General features: G+C 30.1%; 1 protein-coding gene across 1 annotated transcript; it reads right to left on the reverse strand.

The window, feature by feature from the left end:
- Positions 1-959: 959 nt before the first annotated feature.
- LOC145949251 (nucleoside-triphosphatase-like) lies at positions 960-3,166 on the reverse strand. The gene is made up of 2 exons (XM_083072227.1): positions 2,458-3,166; positions 960-1,213 (listed from the first exon to the last, which is right to left on the reverse strand). Exons 1-2 carry the CDS (start codon positions 2,719-2,721, stop codon positions 1,061-1,063), a joined length of 417 nt encoding a protein of 138 aa, XP_082928353.1. The 5' UTR covers positions 2,722-3,166; the 3' UTR covers positions 960-1,060.
- Positions 3,167-23,658: the final 20,492 nt, after the last annotated feature.

Below are 23,658 nucleotides of genomic sequence, written 5' to 3' on the forward strand. Positions count from 1 at the left end.
TGGAAGTTGGAAGATGACCATACAGTTACAGTTTACTTGCACACGTGCAATTTGTCAGGTGTGACTAGTTTGGTGTTAAGGAAGCAAAAACCTTCTCAAATTTAATTTGTAATTAAGTATTTTGGGTTAAATGTGTGTATTGGTTTGTGATTTAGAAATAAAATCGAGGCTGTATGCTAACCTTAATTAGTTTTCACAGTAATTATGCGTTTTGAAGTAAAGTCATTTTTTTTAGTAATTATAATTTTAAAAGTGACTTTTATATAAATATTAAACAACGTGTATTATATTAAAATTGCTTTTAAAAATAATTCAAATGTAATTCAATTTGTTCAAACTCACTTATAATTTAAATTTAAGTTTATAAAATTAAATTTACCTAAAATTAAGTTTACAAAGTTCAGTCAATCACAAACTTAAACATCCCATGTCTACTTTTAACTTTTAAATTTTCTATACTCAATTTAGTTTTTAATTAGAGAAAAAGAGGTAGACCTCTCTATTTTTAAAATAAAAATAAATAAATTATGTAGTGAATAATTGCATGAGTAATTATTTATAAAAGATAAGAAAATTGAGACGAAAAAGATTTTCAATGAGAAAACTGATTTAAACTTATGAGTATAATAAAATAGGATAAAATGGTTATATAAAACAAGTATCTCTGTCATATAATAGTATGGATATATAAATAAAATTATTATATCTGATTTTTATTAGGTATTTATATCTTTTAATTTTTTTTTTTTCTTTTCTCTTATTCATTCTGTCATTTTTTTTTTCTTCCTTTTACCAAACAACTAAATAACCATTTCAATTTTTACTCCATTTCTTTTCTCTATGTATCCCAAAAAAAATATAATGTAATAAAAAAAAACTCAGTTTCTTTTCTTTCACTTCTTTTCCTTTATCTTTCTTTCAGAAACAAAGTAAAATTAATTCGGTATGACATTCTCAACTCAACATAAAATCCTTTTTTCCCTCCTTTTTTTTATTTATAAAATACGGTTTCATGGTTGTTAAACGAATATAGACGAGCCAAATACATGGTAATGTGAATTTAAGTTGAGCAATATATACACACTCCAAGTTTAAGGGGCGTCCTGAAGTGCAACTCCTGTGGAACAACAGCTTCTGCTTTTTCTAAAAGTGGAACAAGAGATTCTGCATTTTCTTCTGGATTCTCGGCATAGGCACTTAAACCTGGTTTAGTCTGCAATTATATTAAAACCCGACCGTAAAAAAGTTTAATGAGAAGAAGCCAAAGCCAAAACATAAATATAAATGACTTACACAACATAACTAAACTGATGATTAATCTTTGTCAAAAATAATGAATGTATATAAGATGTATATTCTCCTTCTAACATAATTAATTAAGAGATATATGTTGTCATGGTTGTCAATTTCGAGTTACAATTTCTAATATTATCTGAAATTACGAGTTTATTGAAGTAAAATTGGACAATTCGGAAGTAAACTCGTTTTTGAGTAAGTTCGAGCAAATTCGGGTAATGTCACGTGAAAACGCGAGTTTACTACAAGATCTGGGAGTTTACCAAATCCCAAAACGTGCGTTTCATTATAGGTTTCTTACCCTTGTCGTTCATTCTTTTCTTCTCTCCTTCGCATGTTGTTTTCGCATCGCTTTTCCCTGCACATCTTTTTCATTCACGTCGCTTCTCCTTTGAGCGTCATTCGGATCCGGGTTGCGCCGCTTCTTCTCTCTGCAATGCTACTTCTCCTTCGCGCATCGTTTTGATCAACGCCGCACCGCGCTGCTTCTTCTCCTCCACGCTTCGTTCTCGAAGAGTCTAGTCACTCCTCGTCATGCTCGTAGCCAGACTCTTCGTTCTCCAAGTGGAGTGTTTACTGCTCTTCTCGAGTCGCATCAGCCACCAAGACAAAGTTTCTTCTCGATTTTAACTCAATCGTGTTCTTTCTCCTTTTTTATTCTCTATCTAATATATTTTTTATCCAATCCCATTTTTCTCTATTTTTTATCATGTCGACTGAATTAAATTCTTCCGATCATTTTATTTTTAAGAACTTATGAGTTCTGTGTTATGTGAAATTGTTACTAAACTTTGCTACTTTATCATTACAATATGTTATTTTGCTTTATATGAAGTTGAATGGTAGTTATTATATTATTTTAAAGTATTTTTAACATATTTTTTATATTAAATAAGTTCTTACAAATTTATGATATGAATTTACGATTTGAGTTTACTAAATTTTCATGAGATTATATAAATTTTCGAGATTGACAATCTTATATGTGATTAATACTTTTGCTAATTGATGTTGATAGATTATTTTTTCTTATATAGTCTTATTTCTCAAGTCTAAATATATGTGTTCATGCTTGGTATTATATTATTACTAGACTTGATATGGGGATAATATGTGACAAAATTATGAAGGAAAAGATGTGAAATGTGTATTGGGACGTACCTTAAGGAAGAGCTCAAGGTCTTGACCAATATGAAGGAGATCAAGGTGTTGATTGAAACGATAGACGTGTACACGGCTTCCAGTGCTACCAGCATCGAAGATAACTGCATAGGATTCGTTGATGGAATTCTGAATGGGATAATTGGGGGAAAGTTTCCGATGGGTGAAGCTGAAGCCCTTCCCAAGGTACAGGGAAGAAGAAGTTGCAGTTTGAAGCAGCGTGGAGAGAAGAAGAGGAAGAAGGATTAGATAAGGCATGGTCATAGTTTGAGGCCTCTCCTTCAAGCTACTTGGAAGATGCACAAATCATAAATAAGTAGCAAAGGTACACCAACACTCAGTCACTCACACTGCTGCGTGCATCATGTGCCAAACAAATAATAATAATTAAATACTAGGTTACCCAATCCAGCTCCTGTTCATGACTCAACTAACAATGCCTTTATGCAAATTAACATATACAGTAAATTATATAATAAATTATGAAATTAGGGCCGGATATTGAATAAGGTAATTAAGGTAAATGTCTAGAGCTTTCAAACTTATAAAGTCTCTAAATTCTTTTAATAGTAGTATTATATAAATTAATTTTTAAAAATTAATAATATTTGAGATAAGACCCAATATTTTATAAGACACATATCTTACATTTTTTATATCTCTTATTTTTTTATTATTAAAATTACTTAAAAGATCACAACCCATTTATTAGTTTTTGTAAATCAAAAGTCACTACTACTTACTTTTGTCTTTTACAGATGACAGATTTTCAAGCTCTTTGTTTCCTCTCTGGTATATCTCTTTCTAGCTCATTCTCTCTTGTTGGGAATATGCCTAAATATCTTTAGGAAAATAAATTAGTTTTTGATAAGAATATTTTATTTATATTTTAAATATTTAAATTTAATCTGTTTTGATTATTTTAAGATTTGTTTCCTTGTTTTTGGAATAAGATAATATCAATATTTGATTTTGTATAACAAATCTTCTCTATAAATGGAGACCTCGTGAATAAAATTATATTATGCTCCTTTGATAAAAATAATTCTTATAAAATATTCCCTCAGACAATTACCATAAAATAATCCCATCATCTCTCCATTTTCATTCTCAATTCCTTTTTCTCGTCTAATTTAAGAGCTTGATTGGGAGCAATACGGTCCTACTCTGCCTTTTTTCTTGGTTGATTCCTATTTTGTAAGATCCTTTAAACTACTAAGTTAGTGTAATTTTGGGTGTTTGTTCAATAACATCAACACATTTTCTTAGTTATCACCATTGACAATCCATTGTACTGGACTTCTTGCATGATATTGTATTGACAAACCCTTCTATAAAGGAGAATTTTGAAGATCCTAAGATAAAGAGTGAAGTCATGTATTTAGCGACTTATGAGATGGAGAATTTTGAATTTTTATTGAGAATGAATATTTGGTATGATATATTTTTTGCAGTTAATTATGTAAGTAAGATTATGCAATCTAAAGATATGCATATAGATGTTGCTATAGATCACTTAAGAGACCTTATAACTTATTTAAAAAATTATATGAAAAATGGTTTTGCATCTATATTAGATTCCACCAAAGAAATGACTGTTGAAATGGATATAGAGCCTAAGTTCAATGAAAAATGTAAGCTTCATAGGAAAAAACATTTTGATGACATTGATAGTGATGAGATAGCTCATTCTGCTGAAGATTCTTTTCGCATTGATTATTTTTTGTATATAATAGATCAATCTATTTCTTCTATTGAGAGTTGATTTGAACAATTTTTAGAATATGAAAACATGTTTGGTTTTTTATTTGATTCAAATAAATTTAAATCTTTAGTGGAAGATGAATTGAAAAAATATTGTATCAATCTTGAAAAAATTTGAAGTTTTTGAGAACCATTATGATATTCATGGTCTTCATTTGTTTTCAGAATTAAATTTATTGATAGAAATTCTAACAAATGAGATTAACACACCATTACAAATATTGAACTATATAAAAAGATCATGTTTTTTTTCAAATACATACATTGCTTATAGAATATTATTAACATTACCTGTAACGGTTGCGACTACTGAAAAAAGTTTTTCAAAATTAAAATTGATTAAATCATATTTAAGATCAACTATGCTACAAGATAGATTGAATGAGCTAGCTATATTATATATTGAGATTGAGATGTTATAATTACTTGATTATAAAATTTTAATAAATAATTTTACAGCTCAAAAAGCTAGAAAAATAACATAAAAATTATTAGGCTATATTAACATAGGTCCCTATCTTAATTTTTGCCTAAGGTCTCAAAATTCCTAGATACGGCCTTGATTAATAGATAGACAAAAATTAATTCTAACTCTTTTCCTATTTATAAGATGCAACTGTTTGTTACTTTATATATAACTCAATTTATATTATTTCATAAATTAATTATTTTTAAATTAAAATACTGTTAATTAAAAAATATTTTTTTAGTTATTGATAAAATGTGTTTATCATAAATTCTTTAAAAATATATATACTCTAATTAATTAAAAAAAGATAAATATTAATTAGAAAAGAAAAATATTATAAGTATGATTTTAAAAAATGTATATAAATAAAATAAATTTATTATTATCAATTAAATTAACTATTTCTTTTAATTTTAATGAATTATATCATTAAATTTTATATAGAAATGGAGATAGTAATATTCTTGTATCATGTGTGTCACATCTCAATTAAAAATTCTATAGTTAGAAACCTAATGTGGATATTAGGGGGGGAAAAAAATTTAGTTATAGGTATTACATTGTTAATACAGATATCGTCAATAGGTCAATTCTGGTAATATATGATGTGTGAATTAAATTGTTAGTATAGATAATTAGATACAATATGTTAAAAAAAATGTGTTAAAGTTAATAGTTCGTTTTAGTATTGTAAATTTGAATTGTACTCGTTAATGAAAACGTTTTAATTACGTGATTTCTCGTATGTCAAATTCTTTTTATTTATTAAATTTTTTATTTTTTATTTATTTTTATCTAATAAAATAAAATATTAACATTTATTATTCTCACTTTGATTTTTATTTATCAAAGTTTATAAACACTTATGTAATGCAATAAAATATGTTAATGTAAATATCATGCCATTAATATATTTTTTTTTTCATAAACCATACTATTAATATTAAGTTGGGATCAAAATTATCTTAAATAATTATTTATAGAATTAATTTAATGACTATCGAAAGTTATTAATAGAAATGATGATTCGATATTTATATTTTTTAATTAAAAATTAAGTTTTGTTTAATATCTCAGACATAAAGTCATGATTATAAAAAAAAATTATTTTATCCTTAAAATAGCCAATTCAGTGAGAGAGTTAAACATTTGACTATAAAAAATAAATAAATAAAACTTTATATACATTAAATCTAATTATAACCATTTACGCATGGAATATTTTAATGTTATTCAACAATTATGCAACCATGTTTTAAATAAGTTAGATATTAATTTATAAATAGGTAATCTTATAATTGTTACTTATTTATTAATAAAGTATCAAATAACCCACAATATTATATTATCTTATTTTTACTAAATAAAGTTAATACTAATAAAGGATTAGATAATACACAAATTTTTATCAAATCATAAACTTATCATAATTTATAATATAAGTATATTAGTTTTTGTGATAATTGTCTAAAAATATTATAATAAAAGTAATTTCTAATTAATTCACGTCATAAATCTTTTACAAAAAGTTACCTCCTACTAATTAGGATATGGTTTTCATCTTCACTTTGAGAGGAAATGCTCACTTTCTGAATATTGAAAGCACTATCATGTAAGCCTTTGAAATAAAAAATAAATAAATAAATTTTTGAAATATTAAATAAATTCTAAAAATTAATTATATATTTTTATTTTTATTTCAATATATATATTAATATTATTAATTAGCTATATTTTTTAATAAATTATATTTTTAATTTTTTACCTTATTTTTTGGGTTTATTTTGGTCCTTTATTTTTTAAAATATTCATTTTAGTCCTTTATCTCTTAAATTTGAGTTAATTTAATCTTTAAAAATCCTTTTAATTAATTTAAGACTTGAAATTTATCTCATAAAATTTAATTATATACAAACTATTGAATACAATTTATGTTTAAAGCAAATATCTTATAAACATGCACTACTAGAAAAGTATCATTTTCCTGTAAAAAAAATATTCGCAGAAATTTTTTGTGAATTTATTTACAAAAAATATTGTAAGAATTTTATTTTGTTTCTTGCAGATTTTCTTGCAAAAATAAATTTACAAGTAATGTTTACTAAATGGTAGAAAAATTTTACAGGTAACTTTTCCTGCGAATTTTCTTGCAAATTTTAATCGGCAAGAAAAATAAAAAAATTATTTAAATTTATAAGTTTAATATTTTAAAAAAACTTCAAGTTCGACATCGATTGAAAATAAAATAATTAAAGAGTATATAAGTTAGGACAACACTTACCTTACAAGTTAATTTGTATGGTTGAGTGTTAAACTTATAATCTACAATACTAGAATTTAAAAGATTATGTATCACATGTTGGAGACATGGAAACAAATATTTCGGATAATTCATTGTGAACATTTGAAAGTTAAAGAATTATTATAGAATTTATAGTAATTTCTTTAATTTTTTCGTAAAAAATATTCCTACAAAACTTTTTGCGAAAAAATTCACAGAAAAGTTTTGCAGGAAACTTTCCTGCGAATTTTTTTCGCAAGAAATTTTGCAAGAAAATTTCCTGCGAATTTTATTATCCATAAAGGTATTACCTGTAGATAAAATTTTGCAGAAAAATTTATAAAAATAACGTTTCTTTCAAATTTTTATGAAAAATTCGCAAGAAAAGTCGCATGTAATTAGAGAAATTCTAGTAATAATGATAAAAATTAAATATTTCAAAAAAACCTAAATTTATATTATTTTATAATTGTTTGAGAACTATACTTTTTACATAATCTTTCACTATATTGATAAAAAATTAAATAATGGGGCACACATGTTTCCACACAATTACAACGCAGATGATAATCCATGATGAGATAAGATTCGCCTTTGGGTGTGTGAGCTAAGAACTATTTATGTCGTATGTGAGTGAGATCACATGTTTCTGCATTAATGACTGTAACTACCCTTCGAGAGGGATACCCATCATTTTATTGAACCCTATGTCAATAATCACTTGGCAACGTCAAAACCATGGCCCCATTATTCATACTACCTGGTAAAACATCTATTTCGTATCTATATATATATTCTTAAGAAATTTTTAAAAAAATTATTGCAAAAATAATATATTAAATTTTATTATTATTATTGTTATTGTTATTGCAAAGTTTACAATATTTAATTAAAAAAAAAGTGATTAGTAAACGGATCTCCTTTGTAAATGTATAAATATAATGAGTATTTAAAATTATTTTAAAAAAATTATGCATCGATATATACAAAAATTATAGTATCATTCAGTTAAAAATCGTTATTTATAATAAGTCTATTAGTTTTTATAAAAATTACTTAAATATTATATATATATATATATATTATTTGCTATAAATTTTATGATATATATAAAATGATGTTATATGATCAATTCATAAATTTTAAATTAAATATTAATAATGTAATTATTATTAGTTTAAAATTTTTCATTGGTTCAAAATTAACTTATATTCTCACCTTAATAATAATAACAATAATAATAATAATAATAAAAAAGACGATAATAATAATTTTTTAATTCAAAATTTTTCAAATGACTCCACAATACACCTATTTTTTAAATCACGTGTTGCACGAGCAAAAGAGAAATCATAATAGAAAAAGACATCTAAAATTAATTTCTTTGCTTTGATAATATAAATAATTAATAAAGGGTCTTTTGGTTAATGAAAACAAAATCATTGCAACCATATTCATTTTCTACATGTCAACCAACAAAGGGGGCAAAATAGATGTCAATATTTTCGCATGGCTCGAAATAGCCGATCACTTTTCCATAATCTAAATGTATAAAGCGAATATATTGTCGCCACTTAATCTATTAATCTATAATAAATGAAGGTTCACATGTTACACATGCTGACGTGCTACACTTTAAAAAAAAGTCACTTAATAAATTTTAGACTTAAATATATTTTTAACTAAAATAAATTTATTTTTAATTTTTAGATTTAAAATTATTATTTTTAGTCTTATAATTTCAAAAAAAAAACATTTTAATTTTATACTTAAATTTTGTTAAAAAATTATTTAATATTATCGCATAGAATTTACTTATCAATATCTAGTGATAACATCACATTAAACATAGACACTATATAATTGTTTCAATATATTTCTTTTACATATGTTACTCAAGGAACTAAAATAAGATTTTTTTTTTCAAAAAAAAAAAAGTAATATTTTTAAAAACTATAAAGATTAAAAATAATAATTTTAAATTTAAAGAATTAAAAATAATTTATCCTAAGTTTAAGGGATTAAAACATGTTTAAACCTAAATTTTATCAATTTTTCTATTTTTTCCTCTTCATCCTTTTTGCTGTCTATTCATCTTTTTGTTCTTTCAAATTTTGAATTTCATTTTTCAAAAATTAAAGGCCAATCTCATTAATTATCCCTGCCTAAGAAAATTTCTCTATTTTTGTTCTCACATGTTGTTATTTGGCTCCCCCTTCCTCTTTTTTCACTACTTTGTGAATGTGAAACATTCTCCTCTATTACCCTATAATAAAAGAAGGTTCTCATATTGAAAATGTGAAATATATAATATTTATCTATCTATTATCTATTACTCTATAATAAAAGAAGGTTCTCACATATTACATATGTCACACTCTTACAAAAAAAATTCCGCTAAATAAATCTTATCATCTAATTTATCTTTTCCCGTTCATCTTTTTTGTCATTTATTCATCTTTTTGTTCTTTGAAATTTTGAATTCCGCTTTTCAAAAATCAAATATCAATCTCATTAATTATCTCTGCTTAAAAACAATTTTTTTGTTCTTCTCACATGTTGTTATTTGGATCTCTCTTCCTCTTTTATTACGGAATTTTTTTGATTGATTTGTTTCATGTTTTTTTTTTAACTTTTTTGATTTTTCTCTAGACATATGAATCATGCGTTAATATCTTCTCTTTACATTATTATCTTCTCCATCTTGATCATCTCTAACATTTGTTTCATGGGTATTGTAGATCATATTTGTTTTTAATTTTTTTTCTTTCACATATATTGTGATGACTCCCTCATTGGGAAGAACTTCTCAGAAGACTTTCCAGGTAATTAATTTCCTTTTTAATTGGTTGATTTCCCCTATTCCTTCATATAGCCGTACGCAGTTGATTCTTTTGATAATGCAAGCAAGTGGGAGCTTTGTCTCCTAACAAGCATGATACATGAAGGTACAAGAGATACATAGGTCGAAAGTCAATTTAGTAATGACTTTTATTGGGTTACTTATTCAAGAGGGCATGTGGTTGTGGTGGTAAAGCTATATAACATGTACTATGTACATCACCCTGCTAGCCAGTTGTAATTGTTTTTAATTTCTATCATTATTAAGTAAAAATATCACATCTTCGCAACTTCTCCACTAGCAAATCCTTCATGCTGCTTCAAAATGAATTGCAATTTTGAAGATTGAATCCAAATAAGGTCTACCCAATTTTGTTAGGAAAGACACATTTTTGACGAATCATCAAAACAACCAGACAAGGAAAGCACTTGCAAGGTTGCCATACTGGCCTAGAGATACTAGCAACGCTTCCATCAATGATTGCTAGTTGTCTGAGACATGCAGCTAGTGATGATATTTTTTGTTATCACCATGGGGATTTTATGGACAGGTTATCTACCGATATTGGGAAAAAGAATGCATTTCATGCATAAATAGTAGTGGTGATGATTGTAACCGAAACAACTCATGCTAAGAATTGATTATATTTATGGTTTGAATGTAAGTCTGACCTTGTATTACAGACATTGTCTAATGAGGATATGTTCTTTGATAACAAAAATAACAACTTATAATAATTCTTCTCATAGAATCTTGTAAAAGAATTTATATTCTTATTCATCATTCAAAATAAAACATACAAAATGTTATTTCAAAATAAATAAGAACAACCTTTTAAATCAATAAAAATCTAATAATAAAATACTTAAATAAAATTTTAACTACTAAATCACTATTAATCTTAAAACTTAACCTTGATGCTATGAGTACAAGACCTTTTATAATTCTTTCTTTAAACTTATTATCTTGTACTTGTTTTATTTTTATAAATAACATTCAGTCCAAACACAAATAATACAGATAAAGGAAATAAAAATACATCTCATCCATAATAATATATATAAAGAATAAAAATAGACACATACAAATCGAATAACAATTACATTTGATATACTTTCATCAATTCTCTCATAAAATTTTAATAACCATTTAAAATATCACATCTCATCTATCACCATTATTCTATCATTTACTATCATAACATATTAATTAATTGGGACTCATGAAAATCCACGTTATTCACGTCACCATTAAAATAATAAACACGATAAAATAAAATTGATACTATAATAACATACTATCAACTAAATGAGAAAAAAAATGGAATATTCATGTTCGATGCAATGGACATGGAGGTTGACACAAGCAACTAAAACGAAAATAAAGACATAAAAAAGTAAATAAACGTCAACACCTATATTCATTAAAAGAAAAAGATATCGGAATAAGTGGGTGATTAGTGAGTGTGTAGTGTGTGAAGGAAAAGAAAAGTCCCTCTGTGAGTGATATGCATGTGATGTGAGACCCCACTCAGGTGTTGTCCCCCCTCAAGCTTCTTGATCACAGTAAGCTCCTCTTCTTCTTCATTTTATATCAACTTAAAATGATGATGGTAATTTGTCCTTTTACTGCAGTGGCAGTGAGCTGAAAAATTTTCTCTGACAAAAAATATCTCAGATAAATTAGGTAAGTGGAGTGTAGGGTGGCATTGTAAAATTTTCAGCACAAGGGTGCTAAATAATAGGTCTGAGCATCGGTCGGCCACGGTCAGTTTCGGACCAAAATTCTTAAAATCGTTTGAAATCGATTAAGAAAAATCAGGGGTCATTTCTGACCGATGAAGAACTTGGGTTTTAGCGGGTTCAATCCGTGCGGGTTACATGTTCATCGATTTGAGAAGCTTCCTCTAGCGTCTCGTGCCGCCATTCATCGTTACCCTTCGCCAGTCTCCGTCACTGCTTCATTTAGGGGAAATCGCGGAGTTTCAGATCTCCGCATCACCACCTTCGTCAACCAGAGCAGGGAACAGGGAGCTTCTCAGCAGTGGTGGCCATGGCAGAGAAAGGTTGAAGAGAAGAGGATGTTTACGGAGTGAAGAAGAAGAAGAAGAAAGAAGACGGAGTGAAGAAGAAGAAGAAAGAAGACGGAGTGAAGAAGAAGAAAGAAGACGGAGTAAAAGACGAAACGGTAAAGATGGAGAAGATAAACGGTGTAGACGAAGAAGATAAACGGTTGGATTCAGGTACATCGGATGAGAAAATTCCAAAATCGAATCCGACTGTTCAAACCCGTTTGAACCCGAAAGTTGCTTCCGAAAAAAATCCAAAATACATGAGAATCAATCCGTTTCACCTAATCTGACCGTCGGTCTGGTCAGTTTCGAATCGGCCAGAAATTTTTGCCCAGGCCTAGCGCGCAGGGCTTCAAAGCCGTGCATACCATACATCAATGATTTTCTTTTCTGTTTAAATTTTAATTTCTTTTATATGTTTTTTATTTGTCATTTGAATTTAATTTTTATTTAATCAACCTTATACTTAATATATCATTTGATATTTAAGTATTATATATATATATATATATATATATGAAGTATAATTAAATAAAACTGACGGATGAAATTGAATGTTTATAGTGAGTTTGTGAGAGAAAATAGATCTCCTAAAACAGAAAAGAAAAGAAAGAAACCACATGAGAGCGAGCACGTTATGCAAAATAATGAATTCTTCAAGAAACTTGTTCAAAGCTTTCTTAATCAAGAAAAAGATTTATTTGTGATAAAGATTAAAGCTAGATTAAGGGAGACGGCTAGTACTTAAAAGGTTGATTTGTTCTATTTTTTTATTGTAGTTTCCAATAAGGAAATGTGTCTTAAGATAGAGTTTCTTGAGCTTATAAGTTAGAAAATGGTTCTTTCATTACAAGAAATATTATATACAGTGACATGTAAAAAATGCTACTATAAATATAATATATGTAAGTATAAATTTATTTGACATGTAATTACACACAATTTTAGTATTGATTTTGAATGAGATTTAACAAAATATATTATGTAAGTATAGCCTATACCTACAATTTTTAATATACCAACATATATTATATCTATATTGTATGTAAAAGTAATTTTTAGGGACAAGTATTGTGTCAGTATAAGATGTATGTCATTATATGAAAAGTTTGTGATTGTGTCTAGTCAGCAAAGGATTCTTGTAGGAGTTATGAGAGTGCCTTAAGATCTTGTGACACCCTCTACCCCAACATACATATACAATAATTATAAAAATATATTCTCGGAGTAAGTAAAATCATTTGAATAAAAGTAATGGTTCCACTAACATAAAAGTAGAGAATTCACATTCATAAACATAAATCATGGTCAAATGCTAAATTTACAAGAAAATGAAACATTAGTTTTTCCAAAACAAAATAACAATAATGAAATCCTAAACTAAGTCTAACTAGGCCCCAATAACATATATCCTATTAGAGCACGCCCAACTGAAGCCTAAGCCTCATCACCAACATCTTCATGTTGATGATCACCTGCAACACAATTTAAACACATACAAAGAGCAACAAGGGAGTGAGAAACACCTCACTCAGGTTTAGGTGCAGAAATAAAAGTTAGTCAGCACACACACAACAAACATAATACAAGGCATAAACACAAGTCACATATAAACAATACACATACACAATTAGTATCACATGTACATTCATCTATCATGCAATGATATCATGGACTCGACTCATAAATGCATGCATGTGGCGTCAGTCACATGTCTCATAGTCACATATCACGTGGTATGTTGCCGAAGCAACATACCTGGAGTAGTCTAGGAGTACATGCCGACTCAACCGTGCACTATCAACTAGAAGGATGTACTGCTAGGGTCTCGTCGGGATAACAAAGTCGCGCAAGATACGTCCCATGCACACAAACAGGCAGAACTGGGCCTTCTAAACCCCACTATCCCTTAGGACTCCTCCAAAATGTTTCACACTTGGAGGGTCTTCCATAACGATTTACTCTATATCGTACCCCATCACATAAATGCATATGATACATGTCACACATTCACAAACTCATGGACTCAACAGTTTACTTGTCAAGGAATTTCATGTCACTTGTTCACATTTCACATTTCTCATAATCATACTCATAAGATCATCATTTGGAGATTTTTGTCCTTATCATGATCATAAAACACATCACTTATGTTAACACAATAATGAGGCAATTCCAACACAATTTGCACCTTCAAACAAGACATAAAACATGTAAAATATCATAGGGATCACACCCGGTGCATCCCAACTCGTGCCTGACGCATTAAATGACGCACTAAAAGTGGAGCATCACGCTCGGCGCGCCCTGAGCACACCCGACGAGTTAAATGTCGTGCCTAAAGCGAAGAAATCCGCTCAACGAAACTTTCCTATGCCCGGCTTAAAAAATTGTTCTCGGCTTAAAAAAATTGTGCCCGGCTTAACTATTAATCCCAGCTTAAAAAAACTAAGCCCAGCTTCAAAACTGCGCTCGACGCTAAGAATTGAGCTCGATGCCCCCAACGCGAACCTGCATTACTTAACTTCGCGAAATCTTGGGTATTTCACAACCAAACAACTAATTATAGCATTCAATCGGTAAAAACACTTCAAATAACACCCATATCACGAATCCATACTCAATTTTATGTAAACTACCTCAAATTTTGTCTAAAGATCATACCCTTAATTTTTTCTCATAGAGTTTTTCCCAAGAACCCACAAAGCACTCTAATTCATATCAAAATTTATCTAATTTTGAAATCAAACACATATTCATGTATCACATCCAACTAGAAATCCAACAGAAAAATCAGATATTAAAACAGAAAATCATAATCTGCCTGTTCCTAAAGCATGCATCAAGCAATGGATTGGGGGCCAATCCTGCTACCCAACAATTATTCTCACACTCCCTAGCAAGGTTTCTCACTCCCCCCTTACCTAGATGAACATAAGATGAAGCACGGGCGGAATCGGGTTGATTCTCTTCTTCAGGTTCTCCTTGGTTTTCAGAAGCGTAGAAAGAAAATGAGTCAAGAAGAAGTGAATACGTGAAATGACTTGGTAACCTCTGATAACCTCTCTTAACCCCTTTTTTTCTCAATTAGTAAAATAAATATAAATATTAAATATCAAAAGACCTCCACGTCCTTCCTTTCCTTCCATAAAATAATTAATATAATTAAAACATACCTCTTCTTTTTAATCAAATAACATAAGCATAATTATTAATAAAATACATTTCATAAAAGTTACTTATACATCACTAATCAAAACAATAATTATAAATCGTCTCATATATAAAACAGTGCTCATATAATTATTTAAATAATATCAAAACTCTAAAATAATTACAGTAAAAATCAAATAATAATTACAAATCATGCTTTATAATAAAATAATGATCATATGAATACTTAAGTAGTACCAAAAATCCCAAAATAAATACATTAACATACTGAAATAATTTCTAAAATATTGTTAATATAATTTATGAAAATTGGGATGTTACTGAACTAGGTTTGATTAGCTATCTTAATCGTATGTGAAAAGTGACCCAATGTAAATCTTTCTTTCTCTCTCTTTGCTCATTATTTTGTTTGAATATCAATTCTTACACGAGTTATTGAATTTCATATTACATGTTCTTGTATGTGTAAAAACTAAGTAATTGATTTTTGTATTTGAATGTTAATAAAGATTTCTTAAGATCAAGAAACCACATGTTTCAAGAACTTGTTTTCAAAAGTAATTTTTTGAAATCATAATAGAAGGGATTAACAATTGTCCGTTGTGCAAGTTTAAATTTCTTAAAGTTTTTTAATCATTAATTCAACCTCCCCTTCTTGATGAACCTTGAAGTTAACAATCGGTATGAAGAGCTCGTCTTGTAACTCATTCAATCCAAAAAACTTTAAAGAATGAGGTTCTATAAATAGAAACTTATGTTAAAAGGAGAATATTATGACTTATGGAAAATATGGATTAAAACATTTCTTGAATCTATAGATCCTACTATTTGAAATGTTGTAGTGAAAGGTCTATTAATTCTCATGGAAAAAGTTGGTGAAAAACTTGTTGAAAAAGATTAGAAAAACTAGACTAGTGATGATAAAATAAAAAAAAAAGGACTAAAAATTAATAAGATGAAATGGGTTTTTATCATGAAAAGGCTTTTAAGAAAAACAAGGCTTAATGAACTAAAATATGTTTTTTAAATCTATTATATTTTTGTCCTCATAAGCCCAATATGTTTTTTTCTTTAAAAAGAAGTTTATTAAGTTTAATCTAATTACTTTTATTTGTTGTATTGTCTTGAAATCCTTTCAAAATGTTGTGAATCTTGAGGAGAGCATGGATGCTTTGTTGTCTTACACCCTTACATTTGAATTTTCTTATCCAAGTAAGGGAAAGCGAGTTGTCTCACTCATAAGTTTTACTTACATATCTTTTGGATGAGTTGTGAATATTTTGAAGCAATTGTTTGAATTATTCTATTGATTAGGAAAACATATGTAATTGATAATTAGAGTTTACATTTGGTTGATGTTATTTGGTGTTGATGAACTATTTCGGATGGATCATATTGATAAATTTGAATATGTTGATGTAACGTAGTTAGTAGACTGGAACAGGGCGTTCCCAGATTGGAATGGGTCGTTCCAAACTACTAAAACAAGAGTGATTTAGTAGTCCAGAATGGGTCATTCCCAATCTGGAACGGGTCGTTCCCAATCTGGAACGGGTCGTTCCCAATCTGGAACGGGTCGTTCCCAATCTGGAACGGGTCGTTCCCAATCTGGAACGGGTCGTTCCCAATCTGGAACGGGTCGTTCCCAATCTGGAACGGGCGATTCCAAACTACTAAATAAGCCTACAAATCCTAGTTGAGAACGAGTCGTTCCCAACTCTAGAATGGGTCGTTCTGGTTTAAGAACGGACCGTTCTTCATGTGAGTTTTACACATGATGAAGGAGTGCAGAACGGGTCGTTCCAGATTCGAAACGGGTCATTCTGACCACTCCAGACTTCTATAAATAGGCCACGTGCAGTTGAGGAGAAAGAAGGGGAACCTAGAGAGAGGTTTTAGAGAGAAGTTTTAGAGAGATAGACTCTAGGCTAGGAAGCTTGATTTTGAAGGATTGAAGTTCGGGAGTCAAGCTCAGAGGAAAGTTTTCTTATTCCCAAATTTTTGGCTGTTCGGAGCCAATCTTCAGCTAAGGGAAGCTAAATTGTAGATTTGTTCGTTGTTTGTGAGTTGAGAACTCATTTGGGTGCTTAGGTTGATTGGTATTGTTTGGGTGTGTAAGTTGGCACGATAGATGGGTTGTAAACATGTAGTATGAGTTGTGTTATGTGGTAAAAATGTTACGTGTTGCTAATATATGATTAAATATTTATTAATGATGTTATTGGTGATGCTTTCGTGATGAAGATGAGATGTAAATGAGATGCATGTTGTAGTTAAGTTATGAAGTTGTGTAATTGTGTATGGGTGTTAAATGAGTTGTTCTGCTAAATAGAAATCTGTTGAATATGTGTTATATTGTTAAAGCTGCTATATATTATGGGTGAACTATTTATATATTGCAAAATATGATGAGACGATCTAGTTGAGAGTTGTGAAGTGCATGACGATAAAATTGTGAGTTGTGAGAAGCATGATGTGAAGTGTATAGATGTGTTGAGATTTATATAAAATTTATTAGTAGACTGTGTTGTTAAGTTGTTAGAGGAGAGTTGTATGTTGTGTCGTGTATTGAAAAGATATTATTTATGATGATTGAGTTGTAAATTTAAAGTTGATGATTGAGCTGATGAGATGATAACGATGTTGTTAAAGTTATGAGTTAACTGTGTTGTTCAAGTTGAAAGTTGATTGAGATGATGAGTTGATAAGTTGTGTGTCGTTTAAGTTGTTGAGTTGAACTGTGTTGTGAGTTGTAAGTTGTTTGTGCTGTAATGACGAGTTGTTGATCACTAGGACTAGGGGAGATGTTTTTGAAGTTGTTCATCTCATTGTGTGGGTTGAGAGTGTTGTAGTGCTCTAAGATCCCAATTTGTTGAAAAATCCTTCTTGGAAAGTTGTTCCTTGGAGTGGACGTTGTGTTGTTCTCCTCTAGGACTTAGTTGATCCCGTGTGTGGGCAAGGTTGAGGCACACGTGTATGAAGCGACCACGGTATAGGGGTCAGGTCGAGCTATACCGATTACAAGCAGCCAATTCGAGTAAAGTACGAAGTCAAGAACTTAGTTCCTAACCGAGTATCGGAGGGTTGTAGTATTCGGAGGATAGTCGATAAGCTAATCACATAGGTGGCTTAGTTGAGCTAGCTAATGTCGTGGTAGGCCTAAACCCAGTTGTTCTATCTTGACATAGTACTATACTTCCTTGTTTAAGTGGCAAAGTCTGAAAAATCGATATAATGTTGTGGATTGATAATTTGTTGTTTACCTAGCAAGCCCAAAAAAGTTCTGTGTTGTCGGTTCGGTAGGACCTAGCCACTTAGACTACTCACCCTTGTTGTAAGAGATCTCCGAGTTGAAATGCGTGACGACGCATAAGTTGTTGATGTGTTGATTTTGTGTTAATTTAGTTGCATATCTGTTGCGATGTTGTGAAGTTGTGATGGAGTTGGGTGTTGTTATGTGTTGAACGTTGAACTGTTGAAAATGTTTGTTGTTGAAGTTGTAAGTTGTTTATATCTATATGTTGATTATTTTTCACTAGCTTACCCCTGCATGTAATTTCAATGTGGTTTGGACTGCGATGATCATACTATGTATGGGAGCAGAGCAGGGATAGGCTGGAGAGTAACAGTAGTGTCACAGGTGGTGACTGGAGCTGATCTTTTGTGAAGGCTACCTTGGTGTAGCACTTTGTTAGTATTAGATATACTTTGACTTGTTGAGTGTTGAGATTTCCGTTGAAGTACTTTTGTTATAATTGTAAATCAGTTTAATTCCATCAACAGTCTCAAACACGGCAATTATACCGGCCGTTCAAGTAGTAAAAATATCGTATCCACAGGGATTAGAAGGTAAAATAAGCATTTATTGACTATTCGTGACTAAAGAATAATTCCAATTTATAGTTTGTCATGTAAATGTGAGATGAAGAGCATGACTATTGGAATGTTAAAACTATAAAAAGATTAGTTTTAGAATGGGAAAGAGTAGAAATGGGATAATGGTATTGTGAGGCTGTGGGGGTCAGATTTCACCGAACGTAACACTAATGTATCCTTAATCTCTTGTTAAATTCATTGCTTAGTCAACCCATAAGTTTACTCAAACCTAATCCCTTAGAGAAAGAGCCTAGGTGCGGATATTGAATCTCAATCCCTTGAGTACCCAATACCTACACCCGCATTACGGGCTAGGGTTTAAGACTACTAATGGGTCAAGCTCTATCCCTAGATACAATCTCCACTAGGCATATGTTCCAGAACTAATTTCAAAGGTATTTCCCAATACTCAATGGAACCTTAAATCATGCAAAGGGTGATCAATCCAAAGCAAGCATTAAGCAAAGAAACAAACACAACAATGAATGAAACAACAAATATATATATCATTGAAAACGTAAGGATTACAATAGAGTATGTTGGCTACATCTAACCCCACAAAATGGGTGAAACCACTCAACAAAGAGGGCAAATACAAAATAGAGATGAAAGGAGGATGAAGAACCGAAGGAAAGATCCGCACACGGACGATCCCAAGCCCTGGGAATCCCTTCCGCAGCTCCTGGAGGCGCCCAATGTGAGAATGGGGGAGAAGTCCCCAAAAATGCCTTCAAATACGAGCTTGGGGAGACAGATTAGGGTTCATGCGCCCGGCGCATAAGTCTTCGTGCCCGGCGCATGGCCTTCCAAATGCCCTCTGTCTTCAGGACACGCCCGGCGCAATTCATATTGCGCCCGGCGCAATTCATATTGCGCCCGGCGCAATAGCTTCCAGAGGTGAGATGCTCTGTTTTGCTCGCCCGGCGCGGATCACCTTGCGCCCGGCGCATAACCTCTTCTCTGCTCCTTAGCTCCTTTTAGTTTCCAATCCTATGGATCTTCAATCCTCAAGTCCCTAGCTCAATACCTGCACAAAAATTGAGGTGTATTAAGGTATTGTTAGCTAAATTTGGGTTAGTTATATCTGCACACAAAATGAACCAAAAAGAGAACAATTATATTGCAATGGTTCAAAGGATGAGTGGAATTTGTTCAATAAGTCTCATCCAAAAAGAGGTAAAATTGAGACTTAACATTGAGCCTCAGGCTGAATATATGTATGTATATTCTATTTCTGTGTGGTGTTATTCTGTAGTGTGATGGCCAGGCGAGTCGTTACAGTTGATGTTTTGGGTTTGACCCTAAGAGAAATTAGGGTATTAATGTGTTTTAGGAATATTCTTAGAGTTTTAAAATCAATTAAATTAAATTGGAAATGTGATCAAACCTATAACTTAATAAAATTAAATTGGACTTAGTTGATTAGGCTTCTAATTCATAACTATAATGTACATGAGTAGGTGAAACCTAAGAAAGAGGGAGTTTCGTAGTTTCTATAGAATTGCATAAATTGTCATTGTATTAAGCGTGGGGGTATTTACACTAGGCGAGGAGGCCCTAAAGAAAGTGCTTAGTGTACCTAACTAGTGGAGGCCATAATGGTTGTTAACCTTAAGCCTTAGGAGAGATTACATCCAATAAGGAAATCCTAATGAGCCATGCTACCCTCATGGTGATCGGGACATACCATTGTAGTTAGGAAATCCTAATGAGTCATTTGGGGATATCTTATTAGCTGATGTATGGTAAATAGTCACTTGCTAGTTATGAGAAATACATGTTGCATTTACTCGATCCTAGTCCACTTTCGCAATATTTTTTAATGGTACCACATGTGTATAAGATAAATAACTAGGAGACATTGCATTGATAATGTGATTGGGATATAGAATTTTTTACAACTTATGTTTGTGAAATCTACTTACAACTCTTACTATATCTTTAGAATAAATTGAGACATATCTCACTTCCTTACTGTAGTTGGTTTTATTGTCATTTGCATGTGAGTTTGTGCACAATGTTTGATTTAGAAGATACTTATACCTCTTAGTCAAAGTTTTATGTTTTGGGACACGTTCTAATAAATTGTAACATTGGGATTGTTGCGGGTTGTTTTCAATGTTTTTTTTCATTTAATTACATTTGGTTTAGTTTTGTATCGACCTTTGGAGTATTAGTTTATTTAATTCAGTTTAAACATTTGGTTTTCGTTTATGAAGTTCCGTTTGGAACGAGACATTCTTACTTGCAAAAAATGCTTTTAAAATACAATCTTTTATCTAACAATTATGTGAACCATTTTAATGAAATATTTTGAGGTAGATGATGTTATGACGACACTTTTCAAAATATTGTAGAATAAAAAACGAATTAAGGTCCAAAAATCTTGTTTTGATAATAAAAAAATAGGTGTTTTTAAAGTGATAAGAAACATGTGATTATTAAACTAAACATTTTGATTATGAAAGAAATTAGATTTGAAACAATATAAAGACGTTATAACTAGCAAATGAAACACGTCATCTATTGACAGACGGTATCACATATTATTGTCAAATTTATTGTTCCTATGGTATTATCAAAGGTTTTTACTATCTACATTTCAGAAGCATTTAATCCAAAGCATCTTATAGATCAACAATTGTGTTAAGGAAGTAAAAGAAATTTCAAATAAATATGGACAAAACTTGCTCCTTGTTGAAATATGTATGATCAGGAAAAGAAGTTTCAACTAACATACTCTACAATCATAAAAGAAATGAGACTCACAAAAGAACCTGACTAAATGTCAACAAATATTTGCACAAAAGTCTATCAAAGAGATCAAAATATAATTTAGCCAATTTTAATTAAGTGAGTAGAGACATAAGACAATAAAGAGATATTTAGGTTGAAAAGAGTAATGCCTAAAATTAGATATCTAAAAGTGAATTCTACATTTAAATTGTTAATGTCACTATAGTACAATCTTACACATTTCAAGCAAACTTTATGTCTATTTGGCTAACACTCATCGAGTGTTCGTACAGTAAACACATTTCAATATAAAATCACTTTTAAAACACGTTAATTTCAATTACATTCAGTGGTTGAAAATTAATTTTATCAAAATCAATTATAATTGACTTTACAACTAATATACCATTCATCCATGATTACACTTGAGATAGTTTCGTAGCAGAATCAGAATTGGAAAATATTTATTTGAATGACGGTGCAACTAGAATTAACTAAATCTAAGTACATTTCTAACTAACTAAACATTACTAAAGAGCTAATATACAATTTGATCCTTGAAAGTGATATCATGTTTATTTTTTGTCCTTGAAAGTATTGAATCATACAATTTAGTCACTAAATGTGTTAATTTGCTCATATTTTTGTCCATTTATCACAAAAATACGATCAGAATGTGAGTAAAATTAATATATTAAGAATCAGATCACTACCTCAAATTGTGATTTTACCGACTTCAAAAACAATAAAATAAATGCCATTATTTAATTTTTAAATAAAAATATTTATTGCAAATAAATATTCGCTACTAAAATATAAAAAAGGTAAGGCAATTATCATAATTTCCAGTAAAAGCTCACTGTTTTAAGCATTATTTTTACTTATTTGATCTTATTCTAATCTTTAGTTCTTTTTATTTTTCTTTTCAAAATCTTGACCGACATTGCTTTCTTTTGGGTGTCTCTCCCTCTCTCGCTATTTCTCATCTCATTCATACATTTTCTCTTTGGACTAATGCAAATCATTCTTTATCACAAAAATATTGGCTTACTTGATTTTCTCTCTTAGGTGATTAATATTTCCCTCTTGCAATAACTTCTCTCAGTTGAATCTCTCTCACATTGTTATCTCTTATTTTTATGTCATGTTGACTACAATTTCAATTTTAGGTTATTTTGTGCGATTCATGTGAGTGTGATGCTTATTGTCAAAGCTCCTACATCGTAATTAGAAAGTTCATTCTCTTCTCAAAAAATTCAATACATCTTATGAAGCTCTAACACGATCTAAGTAGAAAAAGTATGAAGTACATTATCAATTTTGATGTTTTTTTTTAACTCCAATGCTCGTGAACCATGTTCCTCTCACTCTAATCAGCTTCTTGGAGTGTGCCGTTGTGATTTCCCACAAAAGATTTTACCTGGTCTTCGATGACGCTACCTACACATGGGCACAGATACACTAGCGCTGCATTAAACTTAATTTTGCTATTTCTCAACTTGTTTCCCCACGCGATGTGGTTTATGTTTCTTTTTATTTTTCTTTGGCCCTTTTCATCAATTTCATTTTGTAGTTATTCCTAATCCCACATGGATGTTATGAACTAGAGCAAGTTGGTGTATTGGCCCCTAATGTTCCAACTATGTTTGAGTTACTTTTTAGTTGATCAATCTCACTCGATTACACTTTTGGAATTACATCAAGGGGGTAATCTACAACCAGAGTTGCCTATCTTAATGCTCTAACTATAGGTTCTATGGCTATGCTTCTAGAAGTGGAACGAACACCTTCATAGTGAAAGTATAACTAATCTGATTTATGAATCCCACTATATAAATATTCGAGGTCATATATTCCAACCAAAGATAGATAACTGTTCTCCATTTGGATTGGTATTGGTTGCTTCTCTTATAGTTTATAACTTTATATGCTTTTCCTTCGGCCCCATATTTTGTTCAATTGTTATTATATGAAAATATTGGATTTTT

Source organism: Cajanus cajan, chromosome 4 (genome assembly GCF_000230855.2).
Source record: "Cajanus cajan strain Asha chromosome 4, NIPB_CcT2T_4, whole genome shotgun sequence".
NCBI lineage: Eukaryota > Viridiplantae > Streptophyta > Magnoliopsida > Fabales > Fabaceae > Cajanus > Cajanus cajan.